The 25,950-nt window shown below is 36.3% G+C and overlaps 2 protein-coding genes and 1 pseudogene across 8 annotated transcripts in view; 2 read left to right on the plus strand and 1 right to left on the minus strand.

The window, feature by feature from the left end:
• The first annotated feature begins 988 nt into the window (after window positions 1-988).
• Window positions 989-1,950, plus strand: LOC107665680 (loss of heterozygosity 12 chromosomal region 1 protein homolog). The gene is made up of 2 exons (XM_016456665.1): window positions 989-1,177; window positions 1,253-1,950. The coding sequence occupies exons 1-2, from the start codon at window positions 989-991 to the stop codon at window positions 1,478-1,480; spliced, it is 417 nt and encodes a 138-aa protein (XP_016312151.1). The 3' UTR covers window positions 1,481-1,950.
• A 1,858-nt stretch (window positions 1,951-3,808) lies between these two features.
• On the plus strand, window positions 3,809-7,788 carry LOC107665703 (uncharacterized protein C12orf29 homolog; annotated as a pseudogene).
• An 88-nt stretch (window positions 7,789-7,876) lies between these two features.
• Window positions 7,877-25,950, minus strand: part of cep290 (centrosomal protein 290) — a 29,333-nt gene continuing 11,259 nt past the window's right edge. For 4 of the 7 annotated variants that reach the window (XM_016456693.1, XM_016456695.1, XM_016456690.1 and 1 more), the window contains 39 exons: window positions 25,854-25,920; window positions 25,655-25,767; window positions 25,491-25,575; window positions 25,274-25,407; window positions 23,963-24,127; window positions 22,996-23,145; window positions 22,767-22,882; window positions 22,508-22,610; window positions 21,993-22,223; window positions 21,629-21,802; window positions 21,444-21,555; window positions 21,153-21,358; window positions 19,686-19,837; window positions 19,488-19,599; window positions 18,963-19,418; window positions 17,483-17,647; window positions 17,276-17,383; window positions 17,042-17,176; window positions 16,665-16,928; window positions 16,464-16,571; window positions 16,121-16,308; window positions 15,808-16,021; window positions 15,469-15,606; window positions 14,754-14,975; window positions 13,006-13,134; window positions 12,552-12,697; window positions 12,230-12,385; window positions 12,019-12,142; window positions 10,997-11,875; window positions 10,615-10,752; window positions 10,440-10,526; window positions 10,195-10,359; window positions 9,458-9,580; window positions 9,188-9,360; window positions 8,972-9,113; window positions 8,576-8,649; window positions 8,400-8,494; window positions 8,262-8,320; window positions 7,877-8,185 (listed from right to left, as the gene is read on the minus strand). In XM_016456693.1, the coding sequence (XP_016312179.1) occupies window positions 8,003-8,185; window positions 8,262-8,320; window positions 8,400-8,494; window positions 8,576-8,649; window positions 8,972-9,113; window positions 9,188-9,360; window positions 9,458-9,580; window positions 10,195-10,359; window positions 10,440-10,526; window positions 10,615-10,752; window positions 10,997-11,875; window positions 12,019-12,142; window positions 12,230-12,385; window positions 12,552-12,697; window positions 13,006-13,134; window positions 14,754-14,975; window positions 15,469-15,606; window positions 15,808-16,021; window positions 16,121-16,308; window positions 16,464-16,571; window positions 16,665-16,928; window positions 17,042-17,176; window positions 17,276-17,383; window positions 17,483-17,647; window positions 18,963-19,418; window positions 19,488-19,599; window positions 19,686-19,837; window positions 21,153-21,358; window positions 21,444-21,555; window positions 21,629-21,802; window positions 21,993-22,223; window positions 22,508-22,610; window positions 22,767-22,882; window positions 22,996-23,145; window positions 23,963-24,127; window positions 25,274-25,407; window positions 25,491-25,575; window positions 25,655-25,767; window positions 25,854-25,920 (6,591 nt within the window). In that variant the 3' untranslated portion in view covers window positions 7,877-8,002. The remainder of the gene's footprint in view (window positions 8,186-8,261; window positions 8,321-8,399; window positions 8,495-8,575; window positions 8,650-8,971; window positions 9,114-9,187; window positions 9,361-9,457; window positions 9,581-10,194; window positions 10,360-10,439; window positions 10,527-10,614; window positions 10,753-10,996; window positions 11,876-12,018; window positions 12,143-12,229; window positions 12,386-12,551; window positions 12,698-13,005; window positions 13,135-14,753; window positions 14,976-15,468; window positions 15,607-15,807; window positions 16,022-16,120; window positions 16,309-16,463; window positions 16,572-16,664; window positions 16,929-17,041; window positions 17,177-17,275; window positions 17,384-17,482; window positions 17,648-18,962; window positions 19,419-19,487; window positions 19,600-19,685; window positions 19,838-21,152; window positions 21,359-21,443; window positions 21,556-21,628; window positions 21,803-21,992; window positions 22,224-22,507; window positions 22,611-22,766; window positions 22,883-22,995; window positions 23,146-23,962; window positions 24,128-25,273; window positions 25,408-25,490; window positions 25,576-25,654; window positions 25,768-25,853; window positions 25,921-25,950) is intronic. The other 3 variants (XM_016456697.1, XM_016456696.1, XM_016456692.1) reach the window with 2 other exon arrangements.

Genomic DNA, 25,950 nt, shown 5'->3' on the forward strand with positions numbered 1-25,950 from the left:
TGGGAGGTAACTAAATGGTTTATCTGGGACTGGGTTGTGCTGTTACTTTTGATATAAAACAAAGTTACAGCTTTTACATGGTCAATTTTATCACAAAATTCAAACAATCATTTTTTAAACACAGTTTAGTGTGCTGTGACATCGACCAAGCTCTAAAGAGGAGCATTTTGATAAATATGTGCACTTCTTTACTACATATTCATTATATTTGTACTTAACCTGTTAGTGATGTCTTCATTATTTAATTTATGTTTGAATAAATCTTTCATTTTCATACTTTGACGGCAGCCATTGTTTAAAGATGTATATTTTGATCATGAATTGGAATAAAAACATGGAAGCTTACTTCCACCACAGAATAAAAACATTAAAAAGGTAATGACTTTTCATTTCACAATTCTGACTTTTCCCCCTTAGAATTCAGTTTATTTCTCATAATTATGACTTTTTTCCTGGAATTGTGACATTTTTTTCTTTAATTCTGAGTTTGAATCTCGTAATTCTGACTTTTTTCCTCAGAATTTTGACTTTATATCTCACAATTTTGACTTTTCTTGAAATTGCGAGTTCATATCTAGCCATTCTGTTTCTGTTATTTCCCAAATTTCAGACACCTTTTTGTTTATTTTTCTCAGAATCACAATTGCAGGATATAAACAAGAAATTCTGAGGAAAACAAGTCAGAATTGTAAGATTAAAAAGTTGCAATTACCAATATAAAACTGATAGAAAAGCTGCCGTATATGCAATTTAAATGTTTGCATACAACTCAGTTTTTATTTGAGTGTTGATTATAACTATAAATATCAATAAAATTTGGCCTCTGTTATTAATTTTAACCTTCAATATTATAGTAATATACCAACTGACAGGGTTTCCTGTATAGTTTACTGCATTAGTTGAGAGATTGTTTTCCTGACAACTATCCAAATTAATTGGAATGGTTTTGTGAAACCTATGTCAATATCCAGCCGTAGTTCATAATGGTATGAATCACAATTTGAGCCTAATTCTCTCAGGTGTGCTCAGTGGACAAACCTCTCCGAGCACTATCTGTTTAGAAAAGCTGGATTCGGCACAGGTGCTGCAGCTGTGTGTCCGATATCAGGATCATCTACACCAGTGTGCAGAAGCTGTTGCCTTTGACCAGAACGCTCTGGTCAAGAGGATCAAAGAGGTATTCACCATCATTTCTATAGAATTTTACGGTTTCGACAAGCCAGCTGTGAATACTGACCTGTTGTTTTGTCAGATGGATCTGTCAGTGGAGGCGTTATTCAGCATCATGCAGGAAAGGCAGAAGCAGTACGCCAAGTACGCCGAGCAGATCCAGAAGGTCAATGAGATGTCGATGATTCTGAGACGCATTCAGATGGGCATCGACCAGACGATACCGCTGATGGAGCGTCTCAACAATCTGCTGCCTGAGAGCGAGCGCCTGGAGCCCTTCAGCATGAAACCTGACGGAGAAATCAAATAGAGTCTGACAACAGTTGTTAAATAGTTCACAGTACTAATTGACTTTTGCTCTATAGAGACCTACCTCAGGTCATGTCTGGTTGTTACCTAAGGAACTTCTCACTTTGCACTCTGAAAGGCTTTTTGTGTGCCTGGATCAGGTGTTATCTGGCATAAAACAAGTTACATGGTACAAAATGAAAAACTATAACATCAAAATGGTGTATGCATGTGTATATATTTACTTAAAAGACTTAATTGAGTGGTTTTAAAGGGCATGCCAACATGATTCTGCCTCTGAAATTGAAAATGTTATTTAATGAGAGGTCATTCATGCATATGATGCTTTTGCACTTTAGAGGCTTTCTGTAGACTTGTGTCATTAAAGTTGTTGGCATTAAATCGTTTATACATACACTGTCTGTTTTCATGATATTTATAGAAGAATAGTATAGTAGTAATCCTCTATTCACAAGTCAGTGATGATTACCTTAAAAGTAATAGTTCACACAAAAATGAAATTTTGATTAAAATTTACTCACCCTCAGAACATTCAAGATGTAGATGATTTTGTTTCTTCATTGGAACAGATTTGGAGAAATTTAATATTACTTACTCACCAATGGATCCTCTGCAGTGAATGGGTGCCGTCAGAATGAGAGTCCAAACACATCACAAGAATCTACAAGTAATCCACATGATTCCAGTCCATCAATTAATGTCTTGAAACAAGCAACAAACTGCGTGTTTGTAAGAAACAAATCTAACTTTAAAAGGATAGTTCACCCAAAAATGAAAAATCTGTAATTAATTACTCACCCCCATGTTCCGAGAGCTTTCTCGCCCTGCATAGACAGCAAGGGTACTACCACGATCAAGGCACAGAAAGGTAGTAAGGACATTGTTAAAATGGTCCATGTGACATCAGTGGTTCAACCGTAATTTTATGAATCTAATACTTTTTGTGTGCAAAGAAAACTAAACTAACGACTTTATTCAACAATTCTTCTCCTCCGCGTCGTTTTGCAGAGTATCACGACACATATGCGTGCTCTCCTCTGAATGTAAACAAGGCAAACAGCCCATGCGTTGTTTACATGCAGGAAAAGGTCTTACGGGTTTGGAACGACATGAGGGTGAGAAATTAACGACAGAATATAAATTTTTGGGTGAACTATCCCTTTAAGACATTTTAAGTTTAAACCGTTGCCTCTGGTCAATATATAAGTCCATAATCCTTATTTCTTCATCCAGTGTTACTAGAGCATCCAGTGATGAGCAAGTGATTTAACACAAAATTTCTCCAAATCTGTTCAGATGACAAACAAACTCATATATATCTTGGGTGGCCTGCAAGTGAGTACATTTTAAAGGGTTAGTTCACCCAAAAATGAAAATTCTGTCATTAATTAGTCCCCCTCATGTCGTTTCAAACCAGTAAGACCTTCGTTCATCTTCGGAACACAAATTAAGATATTTTTGATGGAATCTGAGAGCTGTCTGACCCTGCATAGACAGCAACGCAACTAAAATGTTCCCAAGTCCAGAAACGTAGCAAGGAGATCGGTAAAATAATCCATGTGACATCAGGGGTTCATCCGCAATTATACGAAGCTACGAGAATACTTTTTGTGTGCAAAAGAAAAAAAAAACGACTTTATTCAACAATTCGTTGAACAGAACAGCATACGTTGTTTACGTCCAGCGGATATTCTCCAAAATAGCACCAGGGTGATGCAGAGACGAATTGTTGAATAAAGTCGTTTTTTTTTTCTTTTGCACACAAAAAGTATTCTCGTAGCTTCGTATAATTGCGGTTGAACCACTGATGTCACATGGATTATTTTACAGATGTCCTTGCTACGTCTCTGGACTTGGGAACATTTCAGTTGCGTTGCTGTCTATGCAGGGTCAGACAGCTCTCAGATTCCATCAAAAATATCTTAATTTGTGTTCCGAAGATGAACGAAGGTCTTACGGGTTTGAAATGACATGAGGGTGAGTAATTAACGACATAATTTTCATTTTTGGGTGAACTAACCCTTTAAGCTACTTCTCATTGATTCGATGATTACTGAGAGTCATTTGATCTCAACATGGCGCCCCCATGAGGCGACACGCTCCATGAAAATTAAAGCATTTTACTTAAAGCACTATTCATTTATTTAAATGTAAAACATTTTAAAAAATACTTTCAAAATTATAAGAATAAAGTAGCATTCTCTTTTTTTTTTGCTCCGAGATAAAAGCACATCAAACCTGCTTACTATAAAAAAACAAAACCAAAAAACAGTTCACTCTCCGTTCCAATAGATGGCGACAAAGATAATCTTAACATAACACTACAGAACGAGAGGAAATCTGGACAAAATAGCATTGAGCGCGTGTGAATGGTCGATCTGAAAATGTGTTAAGCTCATCAGTCCATATTCAATTTGTGAAGCAACACACCCCGTAATAAAGCTGTTTAACAGCAGCGATAATGCGGCGTCTGGTTTCAGTGCAGCAGAAGATCCCATGTGTTTTCCTGACGGAAGTGAGAAACGAACCATCCAGAAAACGCGACCGTCGGGTGGGTGAAATAAAACATCAGCATTTTTCTGTACATATTGTTCTCATGACCAAAACCCTGTAAACATTGTAAATGCAGTCCGATTGCAATACGAGATAATGCATTACAATATGGCGCATAGTATACCTCCTGTCGCGTCATTATTTTTAATTCATGTTTTCCATATTATTTTATTTAGTGCATTGAACGGAGTAACTATCCCAAAGCCAATATGCATATTCAGTCCAAGTTTATTTAAAAAGCACATTTAAAGGCAACAGTGGCTGATGTAAAAGTTCTATACAATAAAGCATACAAAAAACAAAAAAAAAATGCACAGGTAAATTCATCATGCATTGCATATATATGAGCTTGGATTAATTATTAGAATATTTTACTCATTCTCGTTCTGATCCTGCAGCAGTCTCAGGTGGTGGCCACTGAGAATGTGAACCCTTCTGCTCTTCAATCAGATATTCACTGTGGAGTAGCGACCGAGAAGATTGATGGGACGTGCTGCTATGTCACCACATACAAAGGTGTAAATGCGTCACAACGTGAGGCCAAGTGGTTATTAATGTTGGATCATTGTTGTTTATGTAAAAAAGACATCTTTTCAAAGGGTGTGGGTTGATATATTTTTTGAAATAATTTTCTTATGCTCAGCTAGGTATTTGATCAAAAATACACTAAAAAGAGTAGTATTGTTAAATATTATTACAATATAAAATTTACTTTAATATGTAATTTATTCCTTTAATGGCAAAGCTGTCACATGGTCCTTCAGAAAGCATTCTAATATGCCGATTTGATACTATTTATTATTATTATGAATGTATTATGAAAAAAATTGCTGCAAAATAATTTTGTGGACTTTCTTGAGAAATCTTTGATGAGTAGAAGGTTTGAAAGAACAGTATTTATAAATGTGTAATATATAATAATAATAATATAAATGTATGTGTATAAATGTATATAAATGTGTAATATATAATAATAATATAAATGTATATATGTATAAATGTGTATACGCTTGGATCGGAAACCCACCAAGCAGGCGGACAAGAGATTCAAAAGTATCAGTATTCGCAGAAGACCTGTAAAGGTATTTTAGTCCAAATACTTTTTAATTTAGATTTTTTTTTAATTATTATTTTCGTATGATTGAACTTACATAAATATTATAATGAACATTCTTAACATGTTTAACATGGGCTAACGAGAAACCTTCACAAAGCAGTGAATGAAAATAAAAGTTGTAAACATCCGATTTTTTGTAATTCTCTGCTAATGCTAAATAACAGGATTTGTGTGGATCGTAGACGAAGATTTCCGTGAAGCGCCAGAATCCTGGATCGCTGCTCACAGAGTCCAGCATGAGAATGGCCATCCAGTGCCGGACGAACATGGACACATACCAGGTGGGTTAGAGTCTTGTGACCGTTACACCTGTCACAAGTTATACTGTACTGAGTGAAAATAATGGCTTAGATGATATATCATGAAGGTTGGGTTCCGGTGGCTCATACCAACAAGCAGTACTGCTGGCACGCCTCTGTGGTCAACTATGATGCTGGTGTCGCCCTTGTCCTGAAGACACACGGAGAGGATGAGGGATTGCTTGAAATTGTCAGCGTTGCTCTGGCAGACCTCATGGAGCAAACCCTTGAGCTTATTGGAACCAACGTTAATGGAAATCCATATGGTGAATATATATATATATTTTTTTAAGTCTCTTTTGCTCACCGAGGCTGCATTTATGTTATTAAAAATGCAGTAAAAACAGTAACATTGTGAAATGTTATTACAATTTAAAATAAGGTTTTCTACTTGAATATATTTTAAAATGTAATTTATTCCTGTGATGCCAAAGCTGAATTTTCAGGATCATTACTCCAGTCTTTAGTGTCACATGATCCTTCAGAAATGTTTTTCTTCTGGATTCTTTGAATAGAAAGTAACAAAAATACAGCATTTATTTGAAATAGAAATAATTTGTAACATTGTTAAAGTTTTTACTATAATTTACTCATTTGAATGCTAGTTTAACTGTTAAGAAAGTAAGAAACTGAGTGGAGTTCTGTTGGTTTAGGCCGTGGCTGACTGTGTGATTCTGTAGGTTTGGGAAGTAAGAAGCATCCAGTCCATATCCTGGTGCCCCATGGGGTCCTGCGCATCCGGAAGCCTCCTCTAGTGGAATTCCAGCAGCTGTATTCCTGGTTTCAGGAATGCCAGGAGGGGCGAGTGGAGGGAATCGTGTGGCACTGTGATGATGGGACACTGGTCAAGGTAAATAAGGTTTCATGTAGGGCTGGTCAATAATTTAATATCAATATATATTGCAATATAATTTTTTTTTCAGTAACGGTGATATGATTTTGAAACATTTCTCATATTTCGATATACATTACCAGTATTTCCCATACATTGATTTATTTCACAACTTCGTTGAATAAACATGAACACTACACATTTCAAAATCAAAATGAGGCAAGGGTGTTTTATATAAATGTATCTTTGAAGGCAACCGAGTGTCGTCAGAAACGTTTCGATGGCACTTTCAATTTATCTGATAAAGCAGGGTTCATTGCTTACAGCAGTTACCGGGGAAACCGCTGTTTCCGCCGCTCCAAAAGCGCCTCCTGCTGGCAGTTTGGATTTTCAGTATGTCCATCTCCAGCAAAGTTTTGTTGCTCACTCATTTTTTTCTGTTTTCTGCAGCAACTCTGAGCTCCTTTTCATATTCTTTATCCTGGCTGAAGCACTTTTGTTTCAATCTATAAGAATAATCAGCCTACGTTATAGTTTAAAGTTAAAGATATTAATATTATTAAGGTGAGTCTGAGAGCCTTGTTTATTTGACAGTGATTTCACATTTCTTGTTTGTATGAAGGCTAAATATAAATAAAAAGTGAACATTAATTTATCTGTACCATTTTTATTTGTAAAATATTATATCGTTTAATAGGACGAGGTTTCATAGACATCTATGGTCTATTTGTAGGTACAGACATCCCTTGTGGACGTTCTTGGCAGTTTTTCTGAGGCTGTTAAAATATTGTTTATATCTGAATTATATCATATCGACCGAAATGAAGAGATATACCGTGATATAAATTTTGGCCATTTCGTCCAGCCCTAGGTTCATACATAAAACCGTCACTCTTCTGCTGCTGTTATCCACATTGTCTTCAGATCAAATCACTTTAACTCTTGTTCTCCAGATACACCGCTATCATCTCGGCTTGAAATGGCCTGTCGGTGACACCTTCCTGAACACCAGACCTGTGGGCGTCCACGTCGATGAAATGCCTGATCCAGATGCTTCTGAGGAGGACTTGTTCAAATTGTTTTCCAGCATAAATGGAAGACTCTTCAGATGCATACGGGACATTCAGTTTGAACCCTGAACCCATAAAATGAAACTACCACACATTCCTGTGAAATCTGGTTTTAACCAGAGTGAAGAATCTTTGCCAACATGTAATACTGGTCAAAACGGCCTATTGCAAATTCCCAAACTTTGCTCATATATGCACTTTGATATGTGATGTGTGAGAATGCTGTGATTTGCTTTATATTTGGCACTTTTTCTTTTCTTTCAGAGAGTGGAAGAGTTTTGTAATTTTTTTATTTATTTAATTCTTTTTTTTTTCTGCTTAAATACGTTTCAGAGGATGGTTCAGCAATATGTATATAAATAAATGGAACAAATTGACACAGATTGTCATTTACATGTAGGGAGTCAGTGATCGATAGATAATGTAAAAAGGTAAAATCCCTTCAGTTTCAGCTTTTTCCAGTAAGGCCATAAATCACAAATATTGTAAACCCTAACTTTATATGAAAATGTAATATTTTACAAAAAATAAATATGAACCTACTTGTGAAACATTGTACTTGAATATAAAGAGAAGCAACATTTGTACACATTTGGCTCTAACTGAGCAGTAACAATAAAATCGAATGACCTGAAAAACGATCTGATGTGTGTTAGCTGATAGACACGTCTATGGGAACCGCCAGTCCAAACTGATCCGACAGCTTCTTCAGCTGTTCCTCCAGGATGATGTTTTTCTTCACCTCCAGATTGTAGTTGAACTTTAGATCCTCAAGTTCCTCAAAAAAAGTTGGGTCAAAGTTTTCCAGCTCTCGGGTCAGCTTTCTCACTTCGTCCTAGAATGAAAGCATTTATAATGTGACTTGAGATTTAAAAACAGCAGAATATGTAGGCATTTTTCTTCAGGAATACCTGTAATTTCTTTTTTTCAGTATTTGCTGCCTTAATTTGTTTCTGGAGATCATTGTATCCTACAAAAGGAACAGGCAGATGATATACGTCTCATGTAGCCACAATACGAATTCTTCAGAAACTCAATGGTGATCTTACCTGGTCCTGCTTTGCTGGTTCCAAACTGCTCATCGTACTTTTGGATCTGGCGAAGAAGTTGAGCTTTTTCCCTCTCGAGTTGTTTATTGGCCAATCTAATTGGGAAATATTTAGCAAAGAATGAGTTTCGAGTCATTTCTTATGCTTTGAAGTCTATGTATATTAAAGCGCTTCACCTCAGGGACTGATACTCTCTGACAAGGCCTTCATCAGTGGTTGCTTCCACAGGGATATTTTTAAGCAGTTCCACCTGTTAATACATATTAGGTTATTAGATCTCTGAGAAAAAGAGCATTTTAAGGCTGGAATGCACTACGTTGGAACAGTTTTAAAACACATTTGCCAAATTTATAAATGGTTACAGAGAAATAAAAAAGACTGAGGGTCACACACTACCAGACTTTCAAGTCATTCTGAACACAACAAACTCAAGCAGAAACACGTGCCTCGTTGCTAGGAGACGCATGACAAATGAAAACAATAAGTGTACTAAAATTGGCTCAAAAAAACAAACATGTTACAGTAATGGCAGAATATGGGGATTTTAGTAAATAGCTGAAGAAGTGTCTCACTTGTTCCTTCAGCTGGCTGACTGTGTGTTGTGTGGCCTGCTGTTTCTCATTCGCCTCTTTCAGCTGCACCTTCAGTTCTGATATGCTGGAGTTTTTCTTTACGATTTCGCTTTCGAGACCTTTCATCTTGTTTTCAAATAACCTGTGAAGGGAAAAATGAATAATAATAGCTTACATGATGACGAAACTGATTAAGTATTTAGGTAAATGTACTACCTGGAAACAACTGAAGATTTCCAGGCCTTGCTGTCCGCCCCCTCTAAAGACGGCACCATTGACTGTGCCAATAAGAGCCTCTGATTGGTCTCCTCAAGCCCCGCCTTTAGTTTCTCATTGGCTACTTCAAGGTTGGCCTTTGCAACCCTCAGCTTATCTGCAGTTTCTGCTTCCTGCAGTTTGCCACAAAAACATATATACTGTATCATGATATATTAAGAGCATGTTTTACTGATATGAAGGTAATGAAAATTATATTAAAAAAAAAACCTTTTTAATATCTTTACGTAAGCGTTCATTTTCCATCATGATTTTCTCAATGCCCTTGGTTTTTGACTCAAGTCTAGCGTTTAGCTGTTCCTCTTGTTTTCCTTTCAGCTTTTCATATTCAGACTGTAACAAAAAGAAAGATGCACTTTATTATGCCAAGTAGAAAATAACTATTTGTCACATCACATTTAAAAAAAATATCACAATCTTATTGTTTCCACAAATTATACAGATGCAACTTGCAGATGGTCTTTGCAAAATTTTCTTTCTCTGTTTTTTTAACTTAAAAAATTATTTGATTCAGCAGATGCATTATTGATAAATATTGACAGTAAAACATTTATATTGTTACAAAATATTTATTTATATTTAAAAAAAAAAGTTCTTTTGAACTTTCTATTTATCAAAGAATCCTAAAAAAATGTTTCACGGTTTCTATAAAAATATTAAGCGGCACAACTGTTTTAAATGCTGATAATAATAAGAAATGTTGTTTGAGCGAATCATATTAGAATGATTTCTAAAGGATCATGTGACACTGAGGACTGGAATAATGATGCTGAAAATTCAGCTTTGGCATTACAGAATTAATACATTGATAATAATAATAATTTTTTTCTGTTTTTACTGTATATTTGATCAAATGCAGCCTTAAAATTTCTTTCAAAACCAAAAAGTCTTACTGAGCCCAAACTTGTGAATGGTAGTGTATCCTCCAACAGGTTCACAAAATGTACCTTCAGTTTCTCATGGTCTCGTTCTAGTCTAGCAAGCTGCTCCTGCACATTGGCCTCTGATGTCTTCTTTAAGCTCTCATTCTCTTTTTGAACCTTCTCCACAACCTTCTTCATCAGTGCGATGGTCTTCTCCAGCTCAGGAACGGTTTTCCCGCTGCGGCCAGACTGCATGAGAAGAGCAAAAGGAATGAATGAAGGAGATGAGAGGTTTAGTGTTTTAAGATCTCAGAGATGCTGCAACCTACCCCACGAATATGGCTGAGTCTCTTCTCCACTTCAGCTTTGTCCTTCTTCAAAACACTGCACATCTCTTTGAGGTCAGACACCTGATCCTTTCATCACAGGGAGAGTAAAGTAAGTACAACAGTTTTTTTAAAATGTATTTTTAGCATGTTATTAATCATTTCGATTTTACTGTACTTTTAATCGAGGCAGGTCCTTGTTTGCTTGCTCCAGTTGGAAACGAAGCTCCAGGTTCTCCGTGGACAACTTGAGGTTCTCTCTTTGGAGCTCATGTTCTCTTTGAGATGGTGTACCAGAACCACGGCCAGACGTCTGCTGAAACAACAAAGAGATGTTGATGCCATAGACAACATGCAGCTAAATAACACCCAGACAACGAAAACATTTCGGATTCAGGATGGAGAGGATGCAACACATAGACACCAATTGCTATGGGGCAAAAGCAGACACTCCGGGTCTGGAAAGGCGAAGTCACAAGCTCAAATCCAACAAAGCTATGGGGTTGAGAACTGGAAGCTTTGTGCTAGCACTTCAGTGGGAGCACCTATGCATTAAGTACCTTTCGAGCTTTCACTTTGCTTTGGTCTTTCTCACGAAAGGTGGTGACCTCGGATTCTACAGGTCCAAGAATGTTTAAGACATCACTTTTTATAACACCTGAATTCAGCTCCTTAGTGGGGGAACATTTTACGTTCTCACTTAAAACAGGGTCCACGTCTTCCTCAGGGATGAAAGACATGGTCTCCTCCATTGATGGTTCTTCAGACACCACTTTGGCATCAACTGTGCAGAGTGCCATTTCTTCTTCTTCAAGCTCTTTAGATGTTTTCAAATTTTGGCTTGGATCACCTTCAGATTTCAAAGACTCAATATGTTGTTCTTCAGGTTCTTTTTCCTTATCTCTGTCTTGTTGGTCATCCTCCAGATGTTTTTTTGACATCTCTGGCTCTGTGTAGGTCCTACTTTCTTCTGCGTTTGTCTTTTCATATTCCAGCTGATCTTCTTCAAGAGGCTTATCTGTCATCTCTTCTGTAACTCCATTAGTCTTCAGTTCTTCCTGTGCATTTTCAGCCACTACTATATCTTCCTCTTGTCCTCCTTGAGCCTCATCTGGTTCCTCTATATCTTTCTCACCCAATCCCTCTTTTTTGTTGTCTTCTTCCTGTTCACTTTTGTTCTCATTCACCAGATCTTCTGGTTCTACATCTACAATGCTCTCTCCTACATTCTCCTTGCTGTTTTCCTCATCTTGACTCACTTCTGCTGCACTCAATCTTCTGGATGAAGTTTGAGTTGCTTTGTCCTCTGTAACTGCTATTTCCTTTTCAGTGATGGCTTCTTTTTCAGGGATTGTGTCATTTACTAATGGAGACTGAATTTGTTCACTTTCACTAATATCGAAAGTCTTGGAATGAACAACTTTTGAGGACCAGCTGAGCTGAGATTGTGATGCCACATGTTTTTTCAGAGATGGAATAGAGGTATGGAAAAAGAAACAGATTTGAAAGGAATGCAAGACTGAAATTAATGGAGTGAAATTCATGAAAAGTGTTGAAAAAATATTTTATGTGTTACACCCACAGATGGTCTGGATGTAGACTCTTTGGACAGTTGACTCTCCAGGGAGTGAAGCCTCTCCTCAAGATAACGGTTCCTGATGGTGATATCCTCCATTGCAGCATCACGGGGTAAAGCCTGCTGCTGCCTACAAAACCAACAGTACATATTAAACATTCCTCAAGACAACATAAACAAACGGAACAAATTGGCATGACTGCTAGGCAGAACACACTTTATCACTTTGATTTGCTGCTCCAGTTCAGCGTTCCTTCTCTGTAGCTCCTCAATCTCTCTGTCAGCCTCGAGGGTCCGTACACCAACAACCTGATCTGCGGTCACTCCTCTGCCCTTTAGTTTCTTCTGGAGACCCACCTTCTCCTGCTCCAACCTTCAAAGACATCAGCCAACATAAAAATGATAGGGAATCTTCAACTTTTGTTCTTACTCTTAATAAATGCAGAAGTCACTCACATTTATCGCATACATTTTAAGATTCCTCAAACTGTGTTTCGAAACTGTCCATTATGTGGATGGATTAGTGTCACAACACAGACCTGCTGTAAAGTTCTTTGATCGTTGTTAATTGTTTAGACAGAGATTCCAATTCTTTCTCCTTCTCCTTGAGGACGGTCCGCACTTTCTCCAACCTGGCCTGCCACTTTTTACCTTCCTCCCACCTCAAGATTTCTTCTTTAGAGGACTGCAAATATAGGAAAAAGTCACATATATACATGAAAATGAATACTGTTATTTTGTTAATAAATCAGAAGGTCTGAACAAATCAGAGGAATATAATAATTTATTTATTATGACTACTATACTTTTTAATGACTCAGACAATGTCAGAAACATAGCTAGACTGTGACTTCACTACAAAATGTAAAATTAAATGTGTGTGTCAAAGAATAAGAGCTCAAATAAACATCTGACATCAAAAAGCCTTCTTCTACGTCATTTTCTGCTGATAATTTACATTTTTTTATTGCAGTAAATGCAATTCTAGTTCACCTTGTCCTCCTTCAGGGCACTCCTCTTGTCTGCAGGATCTGAGATGCTCTTCCTGTCCAGCTCCTGCTCTAACCTACGGATCTTCTTCTGAAGAGCTTCAACTGTGGGTCCATCACTCTCAACCTGAGCCTGCACAGACAAACACCAAATACATACACACACAAAAAGATATCTTTATACATATTTATTTAGACTCTCATTGTAGTCTTACTCTGACAATGTACTTTATCTCCTTTCACAAGCATGTAAGATTTTTGAATAAAGTCTCTTAAGCTCACCAAGGCTGCATTTATTTGATCAAAAATACAGTAAAAACAGTAATATTGTGAAATATTATTACAATTTTAAAATAGCAGTTTCTATTTTAATACATATGGCAAAGCTGAATTTTCAGCATCATTACTCCAGTCTTCAGTGTCACGTGATCTTTCAGAAATCATTCTAATATTCTGATTTGCTGTTTAAAAAACATTAGTGGAGACAAATTGTTGTGCTGCTTCATATTTTTGTAGAGACCATGATTGATTTTTTTCAGCATTCATAGTTTATGAATTTGTATAGAATATAATGTTATTTGAAGTATAAATCTTTTGTAACACTATAAATGTCTTTACTTTCATTTTTGATAAATTTTTTACTAACCCCAAACTTTTGAATGGTAGTGTACATGTCTTTGGTAAAGAACTATGTAAAAAGTTTAAAAGGTGCTACAGTATAAAAATAAAGTTGTACTTAAACATTGTAATTGTAAAAAAGCTAAGAAGACCATGATTACACATACAAATGTTTTTTTCTCTTTCCAAGGACCACAAACTGATAAGCGCGAGGATCTGCACAATGGTGTCTAGATGTATTCACTGCCGTCAAAGAAAGGCTCTGTTAAACCAGACACTGAGCAGAAGCTCTTCTTTTGCAGAGAAAAAAAGAGTTGCTGACTCACTGTCCAAGTGCTTTTCGAGCCACTGGTAGAATTACTCAAGAACAGTGAGACATACATTTCTTGACCTTAAAGGCACAATATGTAAGTTTCCGCCGCTAGAGGGCACGTATTCAAAACAAACTAAGAAACAAAGGCGTAGTTTGATGACGCCGTGACTGAGTGTGGAGTCATGGGAGTTGTCGTCTTCATCCCCACAGCCGAAGCAATCCGACGGGACTCGGGCAGAAATCATGTTCATGGATGAGCTAATGACTTATTAACGTAGTAGAATGAAGCAGGGTGAGGCTGAAAGCCGTCGAAGCGAAACGAGGCCGCTGAACGAGCGCGACACACGGCTCGAAAGCAGAGGAGCTTTTATTATGACTCACTTTAGCGCTTCCACTCCTTCCGGTCGTGCGTATGTGGGGTAAAGCATCGCTGTTTTATCATACTAGATACATTTGAACGTTCTGTTATAATGCTACTCTGTGCGGTCGTCACCTGTATAATAAAACGCATAACATATTAAAGCGTCTTTGGTGTTTCCATGTTTTCTACAAAACAAAACCGGAAATCGAGGGTGTATGACGTCATTGGCAGGCGACACAATGACACTATGGACACGGTCCGTGTCACTAGTTAAAATTGCTTATTTCTCTGGATTTAAACATTCTTCGAAACATTTGGGATAATGTAAGTACACAAGTCAGCAAAATATATAACACTGTTCTAGTGGTTTTTGGATATTTTAATAAAAAAATCTTACATATTGTGCCTTTAACCATTCATGGTACAAGTGAACAGGGGTGAAAAACACATGTGGTCTGACCTGAAGGCCGCTGCTGAGCCTCTGGACCTTCTTCTTCAGCTCATCCAGCTGATCCTCCAGAAACTCCTTTTCACTCTGCAGCTTGTTATGTGATTTCTGGCTCCTCTGCAAATCCTTGTTTAAGTTCTCCAGCTCCTCTCTCAGCGAGTTTTCTCTGGCTTTTGCTGCTCGTATGCCATCCTTAGCCTGCTGGAGCTCCTCATTAAGGTCTTTCACACATGCCTGATGAGGAACACAGGGATATAAAAATTTGTTGGTTAGGGTTGGGATAAAATTCTGTGATCTTAAAAACCAGAAAGTCAAAAGTTCATTGGTTGCTCCCATCAATGAACTGTTCAATAGCATTTTTAAAAAACTTGATTGACAAATCATTAATAAAAGCAACTGACCAATGCTTTTTAAAATAAGTTATGAGTAAGGTATTTTTATTGTTACATTTTAAACAAATAAATAAACCATTTTAAATTTAATTTATTCAATTACTTCAAGTCTTGCATACATTTTTTTAAAAAATTTAAATCAATTTTGTTTTGTTTTTTATGTTTACTTTGCATTGTCTTGTTCACGGTTTTCAAGGATGAATGGATGGTCAAGCAATTTGATGAGCTATAAAGTGACAGATGAATTTTTCTCATATAAAATCTGAAGCAAAATTTTGTTGACAAGTAAAGGTTTAGAAATAGGGTAAGATTTTAGGTTTCTTCCTCATCTTTACCCTTAGCTCCTTGGTCTGCTTATCGACAATCTGCTGAACATTAAGGGCCTCTTCCTTTTGAGCAGCATTGGCGATGATCTGCTGTTCTGCTTGAGATGTTAACTCTCCGCGAAGCTCCAAGAGAGCTTTACTGAGAGCCTGCAGATGAGGAACCGAATTATAATCTTAGTCACATTCAAACATCACATGGAAAAACTTGTCCAGAACAAATGCACAACATTTTGGACAAAAACATCATGGACCAAACAAAAAAGGCCCTCGTTAATTATTTCCAATAGCACAGCTTTCTATTGAAATTATGTGACTGCACATTTACTGTAGTTGTCCACTGTGTGGTACCTTCAGCTGTTTCTCCTTGAGGGCCAACTGAGTCTTCAACCGCTCCACAAGGTTCTTCATGGTGTTGGATGGTGATCTGACATTGGCTTCTTTCTGAGCCTCTAGCTCTGTGCGGAGGAAATGCAGCTCTTTCTCCATATGAATGAGCTGAGCTCTCAGCTCTTCTGCCTCCTGGGACAGACCCTTCGTTTGGGCAACATGTCTCTCCTCAAGTCTTGGAAATGAAAGCTCATTAAAAGTGGCACAAGGAATCAATGTCTTGATATTAGTCAGTATTTAAAAAAGCAGGGTTTAACTTGTTTTAATTTCTCACCTGGCTATTTCCATGGCTTGTGCCGCCGTCACCTGTTTCTGTTGGTCCAGCTCTGCGGTGACGACCTTCAGCTTGTGTGTCAGTGAGGAGAGCGAATTGTCCTGCTCAGCCACCGTCTGCTCCATTTCTGCCAAACGCACCAAGTGCTTATTGGCCGGTACAGTGATGGTGGGTTTCTTCATTAGCTCCTAGAGAAGAATAAAATTGAGTAGCGTACTAAATATGACAGCCGCCATGATTTATAACATTATATATATATCAAGTGCACTATAAATGTGTTCTTTCTTGATCCATTTCTGGCACTCTATCATAAGTTGAGTTTTATAATGAATACTCTAGGTACCAGAGCAGTCTGTTTGAAACGGTCCAGTGACGTGTCCATACAGACGTCCAGTTTTTGATGCAGTGCCCTGACCTCTTCCTCATGCCTTTTGGCAATCTCTTCCTGCTCCTGGGAAAATAAAAATGAAGATACATGAGCTTTTATATGGTTTTATTCTGCAATATGGATCACCAAGCCTCAGTTTTGAACTTAAATAGGCACCTGACGGGTCTTTGCTAACAGGTTCTGGTACTTCTTGAGAACCACTTCTTTTTGATCCAGACGCCCTTGTAGGTTGTTAATGGTCTGGTGGGCGGCCTTCAGGGCGGGCTGGCTATCAGAGTCCTCTTGTTTGCTCAGGTCAGCCAGGAGTTTCTCTCTCTCAGCAGCGGCTGGTAGGCGAAGCCTCAGTTCATTGATCACTTTGTCTCGGGATAAGACGTTCTTTTCTGATGTCCACAAAGCAGCTTCTTTTTCCTTCAGCTTCTGCTCAGAGAGAAAGAAACTCCTTGTAAGAAAATCTTTAAATCAAGGTTTATAATTGGTAAAGCTGACTTAAATGATTGCCCAGTCACTTGATGGATAAAAAAAAAAAGTACCTCTTCCAGAATTTTGCAGGTGGCTTTTGTCTCAAGGATGGTACGAACATGCTCTTTGATTTTTCCAAGAGCGTAGTCCAGCTGGTGCGCTAAAGGCTGATTTGGATCTGGTAGAGAGCCTGTGGCTTCCTCAAACTAAACCCAAACAGGACAAGTTAAGTGTAATTTAAACTGTAGTTCAGTAAACTGTAAAAAACATTTGTCAAGTCTGCCAAGAGTCAGTGTTGATGGCACCTTCTGAGCTGTACTTAAGACTTCATTCTGCTGTTTCTCATAGGTGTCGAGTTGGCGCTCCAATTGCACTTCTCTCTGATCCCACATCAGTTGCCGCTCCTCGAGAAACTAATACAACGATAACAAATAAGATTAGAAACCTTGAATTAAGCATGCTCTGTATACTGTAAAAAGTAGGGAAGAAGCATGTTTAAATGCAATACTGACGTTATTCTGCTGCACCAGCTCCTCTTCCAGGCCGCTGATGGTGCGTTCCTGCTGAGCCACAATGTTCTTAAGGTATTTTATCTCTTCCCGCTGGGCACCAAGCTCTCTGCTCTGCCTCATTTCTAACAGACGAACTTCCTCCAGTTTCTTATGCCACTCACTCACCTGTAGTGGTTGATATTAAGCTGTAAACACTGTAGTGGAATGTAAACTACTGTTTATGGGAACAATTTATTTTATTAATAGGAGTAACATAACTCATGTGAATAATTTATAAGTGCATCTAATAAAGTCTGTAACGAATATAGGAAAAATAAAGAATTAAATTTTTCCTAAAGAAAATGCAGGCTGTAGTGTAGACCATTGTTTTATTTTTTTTAAATTACATTTTAAGATTATTTTCTAGTGCTGGACAATGATTATTTGCAATTAATCGCATCCAAAATAAACGTTTTTGTGTACATAATATATGTGTGTGTACTGTGTATAATTATTATGCATATATAAATACAAACACCTGCATGTATATATTTAAGAAAAATATGTTATGTTTATATATTAAATGTAATATGTATATGTAAATACATGTAAATATTTTCAAAATATATACTAGATGTGTGTGTCTTTATATATACATAATAAATATACACAGTACACACACATATATTATATAAACAAAAACTTTTATTGTGGATGCGATTAAAGGCACAATATGTACGTTTTTTTATTAAAATATCCAAAAACCACTAGAACAGTGTTATATATTTAGCTGACTTGTGTACTTACATCCTTTCTTTGTTTTGAATACGCGCCCTCTAGTGGCAAAAAATGTAATATTGTGCCTTTAATCGTGATTGTTGCCCAGCACTATTATTGTCATGACAATAATGCACTTTTTATTACTGTGATGCAAAAATTACTATATTACAAAGATGACATAATACAGTTATAATAATCTAATTTAAGTCATTATTTAAAAAAAACAGTTTTTTAGTTACTTTAAATTTTTGTGTAAAATGTGCTTAAAACAATGCGTAAATACAAAAATAAAAGAAAATATGTTATATGCTTATGCGGTAAAATGTGATCTTTTTTGTAAGATTCTATAAAATTTATATGTATAAAATATATTAATAATACTATTAAATATAATATAAATAGGGATGTAATGATTAACTGCGAGCCGGTTGAAAATCGATTCAAATATGTGACGGTTCAAATCGGTTGAGATGCTAAACAAATCGCGATTCATTTAGGGGTAGGAGTTTATATGAATCCATGTCTGAGGGGAACTTACTGTCTTTAGAAAAGTTTTTGAGTGAATCGTTACATCCCTAAATATAAAAAATAAACAACAAAATATTTAATATACATAAAATAAATATATGTTTAAAATTATAATTATATGTTTTTTTTTCATGTGTGTAAATTATGATTTTTAGAATCATATCACAACTCTATTTGTAATCAATCAACCTACTTTCTGAGCTCCTTTGGCATCTTTCAGTGTTGCTATGAGCTCCTCCAACCCCTTCAGCTTTAGCTCCAGTTCTTGTGCCTTTCCTTCTGCTTTCCTCCTCTCCTCCTCCGCCTTATGCGCCTCCTCCCTGGCCCGTGCCTTGTCCTCCTGCAGCTGGAGCATGGTGTTGGAAAACTTCTCCTGTTGGGCCAGTGGCAGGGCTCCTGAGAACTGTCTGCGGAGGGCCTGGATAGTGTGGCGGAGGTGTCTGGCCCGCTGGTGACCCTCCTGCCTCGTTTGCCAAAGAGTCTGCTGCTGGGCATCCAGCTGCTGTTCGACTCGGAGCTTCTGTGCTTCGAGTTTCTGCAGGCGTGTGTTGGCTGCTTCCAGTCGGCTGATGGCTGTGGTTTCGCTCAGCTGGAGAGCCACAATGTGCTGGTGGAGTTTAGCGATGAGGGCCTTTTCATCGGACTGAGCCTGAGGAGGAGATGTGCAATTAGGAATGTGATCAAGAGGCTGCACAGCTGAAAAAAAAGAAAAACATACCTGGTAGTCCAACACCTGTCTCCTCAGGCTTTCTACCTCCTTCTTTCTTGACTGCTGTCTGGCTTCCAGAGTGGACACCTGCATTTTAGCGACATCTGACACCTCCCGCAATCTGCAAATAAAAGAGACGCTTGTGTACATTTTCTTGTGATATGTTATCACAGCAAGCATATGCACAGGCTGACTCATCAGTCTTACTTGGACACTTCAATCCGCAGGTCTGCCTCTGTTTTCTCCAGTTCGGTGATTCGCTTGCGATTGGCATCACTAATATCTTTGCCTACACTGTTTGCCAGCTCATCCCTGAGCTCCCTTTCTATCCGCTGAGCCTCCAGGTTTAATTTTGTGAGCTGTATAGGCATACAGAAATACATAGAAAATATTAGCTTATTAAATGTTCAACATACTGTTTTTTTTTTTTTAATAAAAACTTGTTTAATTTACAACATACTGTGTTTTATAAAAATAAAAACGTAAATTAAAATAAAAAGCTTATTTAACGTTCAACACACTTTTATAAAAATAAAATAGAAGAAAAGATTATTAAATGTTTCATATTGTTTTATAAAGAAAAACTAAATCATATTAAATATTTAACAAACTAAAAAATAAAATAAAATTAAAGCTAATATTTATCGCTAATATTTAATTAATATTAAATAATAATAATTTAAATCATATTTAACAATAAACTAATATTTGTTAATCTATTTCATTAAAATCAAATCAAATAAAAAACCTATATGTTTAACAAATTTATAAAATTAAATTAAAGGTTATTAAAATGTTTAACATACTGTGTTTTATAAAAATAAAACAAAAGCTTATTTAATGCTCAACTTAATGTGCTTTATTACAATCAAATCAAATCAAACAAAACAAAACAAAATGTTAATAAAGGTTATTAAAATGTTTAACATACTTTGTTTTACAAAAATAAAACAAAGCTTATTTAAAGCTCAACTTAATGTGCTTTATTAAAATAAAATAAAATAAAATAAACTGTTTATCACACTGTGTTTTATAAAAAAAATAAAATTAAAGGTTATTAAAATGTTTAACATACTGTTTTTTATAAAAATAAACCAACAACTTATTTGATGCTTTATTACAATAAAATAAAATAAAATAAAATAAAATAATAAAATAAAATAAGTTTTTGGTTTATTTTTATAAAAAACAGTATGTTAAACATTTTAATAACCTTTAATTTTATTTTTTTTATAAAACACAGTGTGATAAACAGTTTATTTTATTTTATTTTAATAAAGCACATTAAGTTGAGCTTTAAATAAGCTTTGTTTTATTTTTGTAAAACAAAGTATGTTAAACATTTTAATAATGTTAAATTAAATTAAAGGTTATTAAAATGTTTAACATACTGTTTTTTATAAAAATAAACCAAAAACTTATTTGATGCTTTATTACAATAAAATAAAATAAAATAAAATAATAAAATAAAATGTTTATCACACTGTTTTATAAAAATAAAATTAAAGGTTATTAAAATAAAATTAAATAAAATTAAAGGTTATTAAAATAAAATTAAATAAAAATTAAATAAAATGGAGTGTCTAAGCTAAGTTTTTTTTTTTTGGCATTTTACTATGTGGTTGCTATATTCTGGATGGATGCTATGTGATGCAAAAGATAAATCAGACCCACCTCAGCAAACTTGGTTTCTAGTTCAAAGTTGCGCTCTTCCACCTGTTTGAGGGAGTTCCTCAGGTGCTCGTACATCTTCTGAGCATGTTCAGCCCGCTGCCTTTCATTTAACTCCTTCATCTCCAGCGTTGTGATGCGTCTGGACACAGATACAATCTCGCTGTTGGCCAGGGCTTTGGCTGCCTTTTCCATGTTGTTCTCACCATCTGTGAACACCAGAAATAAATGACATCAATTGCAACGCTTTAACATTGCTTTTATGTTTTCTAATCAATCAGCAGTGACGTTTACCAGTCGTGCTGATGTTTTCCCAGGCCTGCTCCAAAGTGTGAAGCTTCTCCTTGCTGATCTCAAACTCTTTATTGATGGAGTTAATGCTCTCATGTAAAGACACATTCTCCTTCTGAAAGGAATGGAGAGTACTGTAAGAAAAACAAAGAAGGTCCATTGCTTAATGTAACTTGTGAGTGATGTACCTCCAAGTGCTCCAGGGTGGTTGTCTTCTGAACGAGGTGATTGTCTTTCTGTAGGAGGTTTCTGTACTTGATGGTGAGCTCGGTGTATTGTTTGTTGGCTCTCTCCAGCTCCGATGCAGAAACACTACCATCAAGGGATTTCTGCAATGCGGCCATTTTAAACACTGCCATTTCCTGAGGGCAAAGTAAGTTACAGAGGTCAGCAGAGGTCAGTTACAGCCCTCAGCAAAGATGACCACCATCCCTCATAATGAAAGACCAGTACGTATATATTAGCCAGGCCAATTAATCTGTCAAAACACAGCCTTGGAAATCCCATCATTCCCATTAATTTCTTCTCAAGTGATATACATAGGCCTAATACCTTGAACCTCTGCAGGTAACCGATCCTTTCAGTTACAGCAGCCTCCATTTGAGTGAAATCATCCTTCAGTTTGCCGTTCTCCTTCCTCAAGTGTTGCTCGAACTCAAGCAGAGTCGTGTAACGTCGTGTCAGACACTTCTCGTTCACCCTGAGAACCGTCATTTTTCGGGCCGTCTCAGCCAGCTCCCGTCTGGTCTCACTCGGGTCCTTTTCAAGAGCCTCAAGCCAGTGCTGGGAATGTGTCAAACAGATAATGGGAAGTGCAAAAGGGAAAAATGAGAAATGTAGTGTAGTTTTATTTGATTTTATATTATATGAAGACATAAGGCATTTAATAACCATTAGCTAAATTGATTTTTTTCCAATGCAATGTTTCAAACCAAATTTTTCAAATTTGAGACATCAGTTTGTTAGCAAGTCATTACAGTTATACAGATTTGAGTTATGGGTGAGTAAATGAAGAAATCCTTTTAATTTCGAGTGAAAATGATCAACTATCCCTTTAAGAGACTTACATTGTACTCTTTGACTTTGACTGCGTCCACCTCCTTTTGTTCCTCGAGTTTGGATTTCAGTTCGGCAAAAGAGTCTCTCTCTTTCTGCCAAGACTCCCTCTCGCTGAATCAGAGCACATGAGGTGATGGTAAAATCAAGCTTTATTGGTCACTGAACATATGTGTAATCGAACATGTTTTATAAGCAATATTTTTGGATCAGCATACCTCTATATATACAATATTTTATAATATAAACTCTCCTATTGGCTCGGCATACCTTTGATACTCCTTGTATAGTAGCCCTTGCTGATGGCGGATCACTGCAAATTTCCTTTTATAGTCTTCCAGAGCTGAACTGAGCTGCTCAATGGAATCTTCTTTGTTTTTGAGCTCCTGAACATCCACAGTTCGGAGTCTTAATATTATGTGCGTTACATCTGGTTTCTGTTATAATGTGATACAGTAACTGGACTGAGACACACACACACACACACACACACACACACATGTAGGAGTTGTATCGTGTATTCATTGAGAGCGTTGATGACCTCGGCACTAGTTGGCGTCATCTCTTCAGGCAGAGCTAATGACTTGTAAGGGATGGAAGTGCCAGCTGATTTGCTCATTGATTCAACCTCACTTTCCAAATGAGCAATCTACAAAAAAAATAACATATAAAAAAAAGAGATGAAAACTTATTTTTTTTAGATCAGTAAAAGTTTAAAGCTGCAGTCCGTAACTTTTTTTGGTTAGAAATGATCCGAAATCAATATTTGAGCAAGTACATAACCAGCCAGTGTTCAAAACTATTGCCTTACTTTAGCCTGATTCACAACGGAAAGCTTATAATGTTTTCTAATTTGAGTTGAACTGGTAGGAATTCACGGGAAATTTGAGCATGGCACTGTGTCATTATGTCACGTCTGTAAACATAAAGAAGTTGTCCCGGCTACTAGGCTATCGCATGTGAGGATCCTGCAGGTGGACGATCGTTTATAGCCTTTTCTCACAGCAGCTGGAATAATTAAATGTATCATTTTGATGGCGGATTGTAATCCAGAAAGGATCATGTGTTTATGAAATATATGGGACTTAAATGAACATATAGTCTATTCCAGTTTTAAATGCGCATGTGATTACAGATGCTTTTTTCCTCAGCTGGTCAGAACAAACGTGGCAGACTTGTTACTTACTTGTTCAGATGACAATATCTTATTTGAGTCATATATTGCAAGACGTAGGCTAGAATCTGTGATTGCGAAGTAGAGTAAATATCCACACCTGTGCGGTGACTGACTGCCACACATTCACCTCTAAACATTAGATTAATCCGCGCTGGAGCCGTACCGGAGCACAACCCACACAAAGAAAATAACTCCACAAATAACTGTAATTGCAGGTTTTCAAACAGAGATGGCGACAAAGAGGCAAAACTTATGGACTGCAGCTTTTAAGTTGGTAATAAATAAATACCTTCTCATTAGCTTTTGTTAACTGATTGAGATTGTTTGCTGCCTCCTCTCTAGCTGCTTTCATCTCCTGCCGTAGCTCCTCGTTGCGGCCGGTCAGCTGATCTACCTGCGTTCTGAGGTAGAGGCTTGCATCAAACTTTCCCTCTGAGTACTTCATCTCCAGAGCCTAAGATAAACATAATTATCACTCATATATGTTGTGACAGGATATTTAGGAAGAGTAATTTCACTTTGCTACAAGAGGGAGCAAAAACTTCATATTTAAATAAGATTAAAAAAAGTTGTTAAACTGTGTCAAATTATCACAAATTTATCAGTATGACTAATCACTAGGTCTACTGTACACAAAATCTATGCTTGCAGAAACCTAATGGAAACTCTGCAGATTTCCACAGAATTTGACTTCCTGTCGCCACTTGCATGGTTATCAATTTTCCCCACTACAACTGCATTTTGTATAGGTTTTTATAAAAAAAAATGTTTTATTAAAGTGTCAAATTTAAGCTAATATGATAATCTTTACAGCTACCAATGAGAGTGTTGCACTCTCAGCTCAGTTAAACACATTTTACCACAATAAGGGCATTAAATGTATAATTTTACATTTAAATGTATAATTTCTAAATGCATAATTATGACATTTAATATTTATTTACATTTATATTTATTTATTATATATTTATTTAATTTGTTAAAAATAAAATTTTTATTTCCATAGAAATATTTTTTCATTAAATATTGTATTACACATTAAATGTGCAATTTTAAATGTAAATGTATTAAATTGCCTAATTACATTTATTATTCATTTATAAATGATTTTTTTCACACCTATAATTTTCTTCCATCAAATACTGTATTATTATTTAGATGTATAATTTTATATTGACATTTATCATTTGTAAATGCATAATTATGAGATTTATTATTTATTTTTAAAAGCATTTTTATTTATTATATTTTTAACTAGCATTTATAACTTTAAATGCATAAGCATAGATTTTATTATTTATTTCTACATTATTAAAATATAATTTAGTATTATTTTCACACAGTTATGTTTTCCTTTATATATTATATTACTCATTAAATGTATAATTTTATATTCAAATTTATTGTAGGTAATTATTGCATAATTATAAAATGTATCCTTTATTCATTCATTTACAAAATTATTATTTTTAATAATAATAATAATAAATTATTATTATTATTTCTCATACATATTTAATTAAATATTTAAAAAAAATGGTTGCAATAATGCAATACTACACAGATTTAGTGTGGACCCAGTAACTGTTGGTGAACATACATTGACGAGTCTCTCCAGGCTGGGAATGCTGACGCCAATGGATGTGGGTGTTTTCTTCTGAGTGTCCTGGATGGCCTGCAAAATCTCTTTCATGCCCTGCTCCAGCTGTTTATTCTCATTTAGCATTTCATTCACTGCAGGAGAGAGAGAAACGTTATAGTCACAGAAACCACCTGACACTGCAAGTATACAAAGTTCACGCAGTGATGCTGCTCACATCTGGCTTTGAACTGGGCGGATTCTGATCTCTTGAGCTCAAGTTCTTTCTCTTTGTTGCTCAACTCTTCCTGCAGACGTTCGTTCTGAAAATCAAACAGGTTGTTAGCTTAGCTTTAATGCTTATGATGTTCAAAACTCATTCTTTTCTGATATATGGCTTACTTTGCGTTTCATCTCTTCATCGGTGGATCCAGAGACAGGCCTCTCTCTAAAAGATCTGCTGGGCTTTTCTTCAACACTGTCATCAAGCAGTGAACTACTAACCACTGATATGCCTTAAAAAGGAAATGTGCTGTCAGGTTTATGTGAATAGGACATGTGTGTGTAACTGATATGCACCATCTTGGAAATAATATCTCACCTTTGTCCTTCACCAGCGCACGAATGCGTTGTTTCAGCTCGAGCCTTTCCTCCTCCAGACGCTCAATCTAAGGAGAGTCCCGTTAGGGGTCACGGAC

This window comes from Sinocyclocheilus anshuiensis, unplaced genomic scaffold (genome assembly GCF_001515605.1).
Source record: "Sinocyclocheilus anshuiensis isolate Anshui unplaced genomic scaffold, SAMN03320099.WGS_v1.1 scaffold840, whole genome shotgun sequence".
Lineage (NCBI taxonomy): Eukaryota > Metazoa > Chordata > Actinopteri > Cypriniformes > Cyprinidae > Sinocyclocheilus > Sinocyclocheilus anshuiensis.